A 12561-nucleotide genomic window follows, 5' to 3' on the forward strand; every position below is an offset into this window, starting at 1 on the left:
GGGCGATAATAGTTGAAGCCCTATACTCAACAAGGGGTTCAGGGGACTATGTCTAGTCAACTAAGAATAAATAGCTTGTCTGCCACTTTTCTCTTTTTTATACCCAGTTCAGCTCCAACCTGTTTACACAAATATTAAACTACAACTGCAACAGTCCACCTTAGTGTAGGCATATATAACACTAACACTGCACAACAATATAACCCAAAAATCCCTTTAAAAAGCTTCATTAAGTCTATCAAAGCCGCGCTCCCTCCTTTACCTGAAACCAATCCCTGTACCAAGTTGACTGACCTGCTGTGTGGCTATGACCAACAACCCCTGTAACAAGTTGACTGACCTGCTGTGTGGCTATGACCAGCTACCCCTGTACCAAGTTGACTGACCTGCTGTGTGGCTATGACCAGCTACCCCTGTAACAAGTTGACTGACCTGCTGTGTGGCTATGACCAGCTACCCCTGTACCAAGTTGACTGACCTGCTGTGTGGCTATGACCAGCTACCCCTGTACCAAGTTGACTGACCTGCTGTGTGGCTATGACCAGCTACCCCTGTACCAAGTTGACTGACCTGCTGTGTGGCTATGACCAGCTACCCCTGTACCAAGTTGACTGACCTGCTGTGTGGCTATGACCAGCTACCCCTGTAACAAGTTGACTGACCTGCTGTGTGGCTATGACCAGCTACCCCTGTACCAAGTTGACTGACCTGCTGTGTGGCTATGACCAACAACCCCTGTACCAAGTTGACTGACCTGCTGTGTGGCTATGACCAGCTACCCCTGTACCAAGTTGACTGACCTGCTGTGTGGCTATGACCAACAACCCCTGAACCAAGTTGACTGACCTGCTGTGTGGCTATGACCAGCTACCCCTGTACCAAGTTGACTGACCTGCTGTGTGGCTATGACCAGCTCCTGCTGTTGCTGCTGGACCAGCTGGTGATGAAGCTGGAGGTAGTGCAGGTACGGCTGCGGTATAACTAGCTGCGACCCGGCTGGAAGACCGTTGACTTCCACGCCTGCCTTCTGGACATCTGGCTTCCTGCCTTCTTTGAGACTGGCATCGGAGGCTGGCGTTGAGGATGCCGATGTGGTAGGTGGTGTTGCATCTCCTGAACTCACCTGCTTTGTAGGTGTGAACATCTGTTATGTTAACCGTCTCCACCTGTGCTGGTATACCTGATGCCAGGCTGAGGTGGGCATTCAACAGGTAATGGAGAGATCTACTTCAACAAACTGGAACAAAGAAATGATGCCCCAAATTAACATCAATATTTGACATGAGATTATCAATCATAAATATAAACAAGTAATGTAGAGCTCTATGTAAAGGTACTGGAACACAGAGACAAGAGCTCTACTTCAACAAACTGGAACAAAGAAATGATGCCCCAAATTAACATCAATATTTGACATGAGATTATCAATCATAAATATAAACAGGCAATGAAGAGCTCTATGTAAAGGTACTGGAACACAGAGACAATGCCCCACAAATCAGATTAATATTTATCATGAAATTCTCATAAATTATGATATGTTGCATGTTTGTTTATACTGCTTTTAGAAATTGATTGGCTTAAGCTGAAGATGTAAAGTTTAAAAGAAAGTGTATAATTTAAGTGGAAGACAGGCTGGTGAAGGATATGAATGTTAAGAGGTAGTGGGTGCCCCATCAGGTGACATATCCTCATAAAATATCCCAATCAAGTAAAAGGAAACTGTGTTTCAGGTAAGTCATCATACGCCAAACCACAATATCATGACTAGCAATCTGCCTAGCCACCTTTACTGAGAATGACTTTTGGCAGGTACCCATACAGGTACCCCATCCAGGTACGCATCCAAAGCAGACAAGCAGTGACACAAAAAGGTAGACATATAAAACAAAAAAACACACTTTAATGTTCACTTTTTCTTAAATATTTGCTTTAAATAAATCTATAACATAAACATTATTTTTGTATTTATGAAATGAAAATAAACTGCTGCGTTGTGGTGGCAAACAATCACACACACACACATACACAACACTCATAGATTTAAATTAAATATTCAAAAAGACTACACATGCACTCAAAGATTTAAACTAAATATTCAAAAAGACTACACGTGCACTCAAAGATTTAAATTAAATATTCAAAAAGACTAACAGCTAATGATGATCTTTAAAAACCCAGTATGCTACAAAAAAAAAAAAAAAAATTCCCATCAATAGAGAGAATTATTAAAGAGATAATAAGGAAAGATATAATGACAACAATAATTGTCAGTGTCTCTGCTTTGTTTTCTTTGTCTACAATAAGAAGTCTACAATTAATAGTGTTTAAATGATGGGTTTATCTTAATAAAAGATTTCAAATTATAGCAGTAGATCAGATCCAATTTTGTATTTTTAAAATGACTGTTAATCAGACAGGATCCATTATTACAACACTAAGATAATCCCAATAACAATACAATATAAAACTTCAACAAACAAAATCTCAAATCTCATTACAAATAACTTAACAGACAATATCTCATTTTAATTTAATCAGACGTTTTTTTTTTATATTAAATTAAACCAAACAATTTTTTATAGCCAGTGTAACCAGACAATATCTCATTATAATTTAACCAGACAATTTACCAACTTAACCAAGCAATTTCTTACCAATTTACTTAACTTACCAACCTAACCAGACTATTTCTCAGAACCACCTTAACCAGATAATATCTCACATCAAATAACCAAAATATAACCAGACAATATCTCAATTCAAATAACCAAAATATAACCAGACAGTATATTAGTTCAAATAACCAAAATATAACCTAGACAATATCTTAGTTCAAATAACCAAAATATAACCAGACTATATCTAAATACAATCTCTAAGTCAGACAAACCGTACCTGAATAGGCATATTTCAAATAATCTAAATTGACAATTTCTCCTTATAAAGTAAAGCAAAAAATTCTTCAAAAAAAAAAACAACCATTTTCCCCGGTATTATCACACTCCAAGCCCAAAAAATAAAAATAAAACACATACTTACAAATGTGAAATTGGACATGACTTGTTAAGCAAGATTCTTTAGTTTATCCAGAGTGAAGCTAAAAAAGACTGAAAACAATAATACACATTAATTCCAATGCAATCAAAATTAATTTAAACAAAAATTTTACAAACTACGCTGCTACCCCGCACAAAACTAGCTGCTCGTACAAAGCATGTTCGAAATCGTGGAAAAAAAAAAAAAACTAACACCGAAGCTGAAGACAAATAAGGCTAAAATATGTTGCGTTGAAGGCTGATCGGCTCCTGCGCATGTTAAAATGAAAACCTTGTTGAAGTCCAAGTTAATGGTGTTAGGGTGCCCCCATTAACATGTCAGGTGCAGCCCTTCAATCAATGCAGGTAACATAAGGGACACAAACATACACAGGCATTGATTTTAGCGCAGGTACACCTGAATCATACGCACACGTAGTACACAGACACTGACTTTTAGAACTTATTAAAAATTTACAACCAGATGGAAATGAAGAAAGCTCGAGGTAATTGATGGAGAAAACCTTGAGAAATTGGAGAAAAAAATATCTGAGTCATCATCATCATCATCATCAGCAGGCTGTCTACGATGTGATTATTTTATTATATATTCCATACCACATTTACTCTCTTATCAACAGTACATCTACATGCACGATCAGCTTCAATCTCATTAATTATCTAAAAGCAGGTTGAACAAAGTGATCAAGTGGATTATTATACAACACCATTGACTAAAGTCATGAGTTTGTTGACAAATGCTTCACTAAAACCAACACTACTATCCCAGTGTTTTTACCTTACTAAAGAACAGAGTAAGGCAAAATCTATAAATACCTAAGATAAATGTTATATTGTAGCCAATCTTTGAGCACTTAAGATCATAATAAAATGCAATATATTTTCTAAAGAGATAATATACAGAAGTATACTGCAAATGTTATATATATATATATATATATATATATATATATATATATATATATATATATATATATATATATTCATAACAAGCATCAATTACTTTGAGCCTATCTTGCTTTGATCAAACTATACATTTAAAACAAAGAAACTAACCTAGTTTTATTTTAATGTGACCGACTTTAAACAACAATCAGAATAAAAAATATGAATACTTATTGTAAAAGCATCATTCCAAAATATAAAGTACTTCTAAAAATGTTCAATTTATTCCTTCAAGATCCAAACCACAGAAATAATTTAATGGACCTTTTGCTCTCTTTAAACAGGTAGTGGAAGGACAGTTAATCCTTACATGACTAAGTAAGTAAAACTCATAGATTTGCAATTTTGGATGAGGTACGTTAGAAGGTTAAAGAAAAGAAAGATAGATGATAAATGTCTGACAATAATAATTGAATTGTATAACCAGTTATCACAACGATCGTTGAATCTTGCATGAAAATATATCACAATAGTTGAATCTTGCATGAAAATATATCACAATAGTTGAATCTTGCATGAAAATATATCAGAATAGTTGATAAATGTTATAAAGATGTATCACAGTAATACAATTACATGTTGTACTATCCCAATCACACTGACTGTTGAAACCACCTATCACTATAAAACAGAATAACATTTATGATGTATTACAATAGCAGAAGTTCAATACATTTTTTGTATAAAGCATGTGGTGTTCCTGTTCTAAAAGCACACAGTCTGTGCTGGTACACAGGAGGGAGTAACAAACCAAGGTGGGTGTCCTGAGTGTGTTGGCTAGAAACAATAGCATTGCAGGTCAGACTGAGACTGATGCACATTAGGCCAGTCATGTGGGGCAAGGGTGAGGGAGGGGGGAGGGGGGGGGGGAGAAACAAGTAGAGCATCAAAAACCAGCCAGACATGAACTGGGGATCACCACTTGGCAAACAGTGACAGGCTTAGTGGTTCAAGATAACTGATGGGGAGGGGAGGGGGAGGAGGGAGGGGAGGGGGAAGTTGGGGAAAACAATAGATCCCAGGAGTAACATGTTGGCAGGATGACACTAGTTAACAGTGGCAATCTACAGTTGGTTGACTGCAGCAGTTATAGAGAAATATTCTCACACTATATCCATACAATCTGGTTTATAGGGACTACTATCTACTATGTTCATATGAGCTTTTAAGCCTTGTATAATATGGGCTATTTGAACCATTTATACAAACTCTATTAGAACAGAGTAGGCCTATTTTTGGGGGGCAATTTGAACCATGTATATATTTAATCAATGAAGGGTCTATATATGGGCTATTTGAACTGTGTTCTTATAAGCACTAATAGTGTTTATAATGGATAGTAGAACCTGTGTGCCTATGCATATGAAAAAGAACACACTTTTTAAAAATATCACACAAAAATGTTTGTGTTGAAATTATCATCTGGATAAGAGATGCTTCCAACATTAAGGTGAGTAAATGATCTAACACAAAACACATCTGTGTTAAGGTGAGCAAGCCAATTGAAAAAACATTAAACACACTCATGTGTTAAGGTGAGTAAATGATATAACACAAAACACACTCATGTGTTAAGGTAAGTAAACGATATAAAACAAAACACACTCATGTGTTAAGATGAGTACATGATATAACACAAAACACACTCATGTGTTAAGGTGAGTAAACAATATAACACAAAACACACTGATGTGTTAAGGTGAGTACATGATTTAACACAAAACACACTCATGTGTTAAGGTGTGTAAATGATCTAACACTAAACACACACACCTGTCGTTTAGTTCGGGACAACCCTTTGTTGTAGGCTGAACATCTGGGATGATCAGTTAATTAAACCTGATTAGGCCAGATTCATTAAATGACAGCGATGATGGTGATCGACCTGAACACGCCGTTAAAGGTAACCCCCCCCCCTCCCCACACGGGCGAACACGGTCAAACACGGCTGATAAGATAACCGGACCGGATCAGCCGGCCGGTCTCCCGGTCAGTCGCAAGCCACAGGCAAATACACGCTCCAAGCTCCAGACCACACTAGTCATCGTCATACTCCAGCCAAGGTGCTCTAACATTACTTCCCTTTACTAGCTGGTTCAACCTGTGTTTTGATATTTATATTCGTTTATTGCCATAAATTGTTTTTATTATCTAGTACTTTTGGCTTAGAGCATGTACGTTGTATTTAAGTCCATCGTAAGTTATTTCAAAATTCGCCCCCCCCCCTCCCAATAACCAGCTCTAAAATCTATAGTCACGTGGCTTCTACACAGAAAATGTTTGCTGGCTGATCTTGATTGCTACACGTCATGAACTAACTTTAATCTATATATTAAAAAAGACCAAGTGTAAAATACCTCGAAACACAGCAACACCGATCCATTTCAGTTGTCATACCATAACAAAAACAAAAGCTACCACGCCATACCATATCGCTTGTTCATTGATTATTTCGATTTTAAACTACTGTTTTTTTATTATTATTATTATTGACTTCAAAATGTTCAATAGTGAAACAAAAATAGTCCCGTGCACGCTTGGTTTGAACAGTGTATCTACCATGAGGTCAGGCCTCCACGGTAGTGGGGAGGCTCCAGTGATAAGGGTATTATGCTGCGAGCCAGACACTAAGTCGCCAACCGTTACGGTATAAGTCGTAGAGATAACGGCCGGGCACTGAAAGCCGGGGGGTGACGCACAGATGATGGTGGGGGTCCAGGCTAGCCGCTCGGTAAACTTGACCTTTTGCTTGGACGGGCAGGCTGGCCAGGTTACGCTTATCAGATTAGGTGCCACATGCTGGTTAGGGTTGAAATGTGGGGGGACAAGTGTTACGGGGAGGGTGACATCCAAGGATGACATTCGGGGACACCGACACAGAATGTCACATGTGACATGGCCAGGTTAAGCTTAACAGATTAGGTGCCACATGTTGGTTAGGGTTGAAATGTGTGTGGGGGGGGGGGGGGGGGGACAAGTGTTACGGGCAGGGTGACATCCAAGGATGACATTAGGGGACACCGACACAGAATGTCACCTACTGATCAATCACGGGCACAAGAAGACATCGTACACGTTGTCATGGGCACAGGAGGGTATTAACTGATGACAAAAGAGTCGGGCATCTGATGACATACTAAGATGACATCCATCGATTTTGCGGTACCGCGTCATCCAATGATGAAAAGAGTGCTTCATAATGACAAATATCCCATAAGAACTTTAGCCAGCATTTCCGATGTGTACCAAACCAGCAACCCGTTTCATTGTCGGGTCCACTGGCTTCATGTGTGTGTCTAAAGCAGCACGTCCACCCCCCCCCCCCCCCCCCCCAACAACGACAAGGCTGTGACTGTGACGGCGGTGATAAGGGCAATGATAAGGGCCGAGTCACGCTTGTTTTGTTTTCCAGGCCGAGATAACACCAAGGCTGAAAGAAATTTATAACTTCAGAGAGAGAGAGAAAAACTTCACCGGCGGGTTTTCCTCGTGGAGAACAAGGGAGCCATTTTTAGTAGCACTTAGTGACGTTGTCAAGCGTGGCCGTGACGTGGGACAAACAGCACCTAAGTCTTGACACTTACAGCACCACAGGCAGACAAAGACAGGACCATATGAGGACAAAGACAGGACCAGGACTATATGAGGACAAAGACAGGACCAGGACAGCATTAATGACGGGACCAGGACAGTATACAAAGACAGGACCAGGACAATATTAAGGCAAAGACATGAACAAGATAAGGACAATAACAGGACAGGACTAATAAAACATGTGCTGAGTAGAGTAACGGACCAGTACATGTGGACAAGGATAGGACCAGGACAACGTGGGGACAAATACAAGACCACAGCAACGTGTGGACAAGGATAGGACCAGAGCAATAAATTGTTGAGGACATGACCAGGACAACGTGTGGCCAAATACAGGACCAGAGCAATAAATTGTTGAGGACATGACCAGGACAACGTGTGGCCAAATACAGGACCAGAGCAATAAATTGTTGAGGACCTGGCCAGGACAACGTGTGGCCAAATACAGGACCAGAGCAATAAATTGTTGAGGACATGGCCAGGACAACGTGTGGCCAAATACAGGACCAGAGCAATAAATTGTTGAGGACATGGCCAGGACAACGTGTGGCCAAATACAGGACCAGAGCAGTAAATTGTTGAGGACATGGCCAGGACAACGTGTGGCCAAATACAGGACCAGGGCAATAAATTGTTGAGGACATGACCAGGACAACGTGTGGCCAAATACAGGACCAGAGAAATAAATTGTTGAGGACATGGCCAGGACAACGTGTGGCCAAATACAGGACCACAGCAATAAATTGTTGAGGACATGGCCAGGACAACGTGTGGCCAAATACAGGACCAGAGCAATCAATTGTTGAGGACATGGCCAGGACAACCTGTGGCCAAATACAGGACCACAGCAATAAATAGTTGAGGACATGGCCAGGACAACGTGTGGCCAAATACAGGACCACAGCAATAAATTGTTGAGGACATGGCCAGGACAACGTGTGGCCAAATACAGGACCAGAGCAATAAATAGTTGAGGACATGGCCAGGACAACGTGTGGCCAAATACAGGACCAGAGCAATAAATTGTTGAGGACATGGCCAGGACAACGTGTGGCCAAATACAGGACCAGAGCAATAAATTGTTGAGGACATGGCCAGGACAACGTGTGACCAAATACAGGACCAGAGCAATAAATTGTTGAGGACATGGCCAGGACAACGTGGGGACAAATACAGGACCAGAGCAATAAATATTTGAGGACATGGCCAGGACAACGTGTGGCCAAATACAGGACCAGAGCAATAAATTGTTGAGGACATGGCCAGGACAACGTGTGGCCAAATACAGGACCAGAGCAATAAATTGTTGAGGACATGGCCAGGACAACGTGTGGCCAAATACAGGACCAGAGCAATAAATTGTTGAGGACATGGCCAGGACAACGTGTGGCCAAATACAGGACCAGAGCAATAAATAGTTGAGGACATGGCCAGGACAACGTGTGGCCAAATACAGGACCAAAGCAATAAATTGTTGAGGACATGAGCAGGACAACGTGTGGCCAAATACAGGACCAGAGCAATAAATAGTTGAGGACATGGCCAGGACAACGTGTGGCCAAATACAGGACCAGAGCAATAAATTGTTGAGGACATGGCCAGGACAACGTGTGGTCAAATACAGGACCAGAGCAATAAATTGTTGAGGACATGGCCAGGACAACGTGTGGCCAAATACAGGACCAGAGCAATTAATTGTTGAGGACATGAGCAGGACAACGTGTGGCCAAATACAGGACCAGAGCAATAAATAGTTGAGGACATGGCCAGGACAACGTGTGGCCAAATACAGGACCAGAGCAATAAATTGTTGAGGACATGAGCAGGACAACGTGTGGCCAAATACAGGACCAGAGCAATAAATAGTTGAGGACATGGCCAGGACAACGTGTGGCCAAATACAGGACCAGAGCAATAAATTGTTGAGGACCTGGCCAGGACAACGTGTGGCCAAATACAGGACCAGAGCAATAAATAGTTGAGGACATGGCCAGGACAACGTGTGGCCAAATACAGGACCAGAGCAATAAATTGTTGAGGACATGGCCAGGACAACGTGTGGCCAAATACAGGACCAGAGCAATAAATAGTTGAGGACATGGCCAGGACAACGTGTGGCCAAATACAGGACCAGAGCAATAAATAGTTGAGGACATGGCCAGGACAACGTGTGGCCAAATACAGGACCAGAGCAATAAATTGTTGAGGACATGAGCAGGACAACGTGTGGCCAAATACAGGACCAGAGCAATAAATAGTTGAGGACATGGCCAGGACAACGTGTGGCCAAATACAGGACCAGAGCAATAAATTGTTGAGGACATGAGCAGGACAACGTGTGGCCAAATACAGGACCAGAGCAATAAATAGTTGAGGGCATGGCCAGGACAACGTGTGGCCAAATACAGGACCAGAGCAATAAATTGTTGAGGACATGAGCAGGACAAGAGCCGACCAACACACGGCCCAGGACAACACACGACTGCCACTTGATTGACAGACACGGCCAGCTAAACCAGAAACTAATCTGATTACAAAACAAAAGAGTTTTGAATCACACGGGGCTAGAGTGCATATCTCGTGCTAACACTTGGGACGGGGGGAGGACGGTGGGGAACTACTTAGGTGTGGGAAATAAAATAAAAACTGACTTCATAATGATAGCCTATCTATAACTGTTAGTAGTGGGTTCGAGACTATGTTGCTCGGTTGTCTAATCTGACAATGATGTCACGTTATAGATATGAACAGTGTTCTACACTTGATTCAAGAGGAATCGCGATTGATTTGACCTTCAAATTCCTTAACTATTAGAGCGTGTTGCTAATGCCCAGCTTTCCAATACATGTGAACAATGTACGAAGTACGGGCCTATAGAGTTCAATCGTAGTAGCAGCATGATGGCCTGTACACGGAACAATAGTCTATATGTATGCTGCCTTACATGTATAGTCTAAAGGTAGGAAAACACGAGGTCTACAACGGTAAGCGACAACATTTTGATAGATTTGCATAAATAAAACAAAGTGTGATATACGTGTATACAGTCTCGCCCACTAACCAAACAATCACAGCATGACATCCACGCAAACTATTTCATCCACGGTCAAAACGTCAACAGCCCAATATAGCATAATAAGTTTGATAATTTTCACTCAAGCGCATCCCCCTCATTACCATAACACATGAGATCGTAGTTATTTAAAAAAATAATTAACTAGCCCAAAAACCTAATCCAATAATGGAGGGGGGGGGGGGGTCGCATAGAGAATAAACACCAACAGCGTATACACATTATTGTCAGCTGTCAACACTACAACAAATGTATGAACTGAAACAGGAACTAGCAACGTTGGAGTCACGGACCTGTACCCACCCCCAGTGTTATTTTTTACACCCCCCACCCTCCGCGCCATTCACTCGCACATATAACTATTGCATATAACTCTACTACAATGTGTTCGCTATACATATCAAGTAAGTCAAACGCGTCACCAAACACAATACCGTTTATAGACACGCTTTTATTTAGCATTGGTCTCAGTCCTAATAATCACACAACACATAAGTAGTCGATCATTTACAACTCCAGTATTTTGTTACTAGATCCATATTAAAAAAACTGTTTGAAAGTATTGAGTTTAAAAAATGGCTACTGGGAGAAACACATGTTGAGGACGAGGCCTGCCCACACAGCGACCTAAAGGCCCAATTAGGTAAATGAAGTGACCATTACACGGTCCAGTGGACCTGACAGACGGCCCATCTCTGACATGAAACGTGACATATTCACAGTTTAGCGGGACGATAATAAGGTGAACCACAGCGGTATCGTGTGGGGGGGGGGGGGGGGGGGGGGGGGGTTAAGGGAGGGAGAACCGTCTCTCTCACCAAGGCGACACTTCACGCCGTTCCAATATGGCGAATCCTGCAGCATTACCCAAACTAGGTCACGTGATAAGATGGAGACTTTCTGCTCAATCGGTTACATTTTTTATTTTTATTTCTTTTGCCCGTCAGCCGCCGATTGTTTGAAACTGATCTTTAGCAAAGAGAGGTACATTTTCTGTGGGTATCATGTGTCCCATGGGGCCAGTCAGCTGCCTCACAAAGGCGTGCAGTCGATGCAAATAACGAGACAACGGCGTCAAGACAAAACGCCTTCAATAATTAATGGAACTGCAATGTCTCTGAAATGACTTACTGCAATGTCTACAGTTGGCCGAGTTTCCGGTTCGCCAGTGGCTAAAATATGAGTTTTGATCACTGGCCCACTAGGTGGTACATAACTGACACGGACTAATAGAAAACACTTTATAAGTCAAACGTTTCGACATTTTGACGACATTCTATAAGTACGTAAACTTTGATATTCGACAGCATTCATTGTCTCAAAAAAAAAACGAACATCAGTGGATATCAAAATAATGACAAGTGTTCATTTTATGAATAATCCAGAGGTCTTGATCACGTCTACCAGACTTAGCATTCAAAAACAATACCTATACAAATAGTAAACTCAACAAATTTAACCCAAGCTGTTCATTACTGATTATTATAAAGAGAAATAGGGAGGGGGTGATAATGATCGCATAGTTGCAGAAACAAGAGATAGAGAACTAAGAAAACAGAGGTGCCTAAGCGGGATAGTACAGAAAGCCGAGAAAGCGCTGAGTAGAGTCAACAAACACAACTAAGTCCGAAAACAGGGGTGCTAGAGTGGGCTAGTACAGGAATGTACCACTGAGTAGTGGATGCTGTTAGCAAACAGAACTAGTAAAATAGACAAATGACAATAGCAGAGAAAAGATGAATTGAGGTAAATACAATTCTTCAACACAGTACACGAAACATCTTTACAACACTTGTAAAATAGACAAATAACAGATGAATCAAGAAAAAAAAACAATTCTTCAACACAGTACACGAAAAATCTTTACAACACTAGTATATTTGTAAAATA

General features: G+C 41.0%; 1 protein-coding gene across 1 annotated transcript in view; it reads right to left on the reverse strand.

Annotated features, from left to right (window-relative positions):
• LOC131950302 (uncharacterized) overlaps positions 1-12561 on the reverse strand; it is a 40824-nt gene that overhangs the window by 6975 nt on the left and 21288 nt on the right. Inside the window, exons 3-4 of the mRNA XM_059312406.1 lie at positions 3043-3110; positions 893-1237 (exon numbers count right to left, since the gene is read on the reverse strand). Coding sequence (XP_059168389.1) covers positions 893-1144 — 252 coding nt within the window. The 5' untranslated portion in view covers positions 1145-1237; positions 3043-3110. The remainder of the gene's footprint in view (positions 1-892; positions 1238-3042; positions 3111-12561) is intronic.

The sequence above is a fragment of the Physella acuta genome, unplaced genomic scaffold (assembly GCF_028476545.2).
Source record: "Physella acuta isolate Inbredline_101_S28 unplaced genomic scaffold, ASM2847654v3 ptg000751l, whole genome shotgun sequence".
Taxonomy (NCBI): domain Eukaryota; kingdom Metazoa; phylum Mollusca; class Gastropoda; family Physidae; genus Physella; species Physella acuta.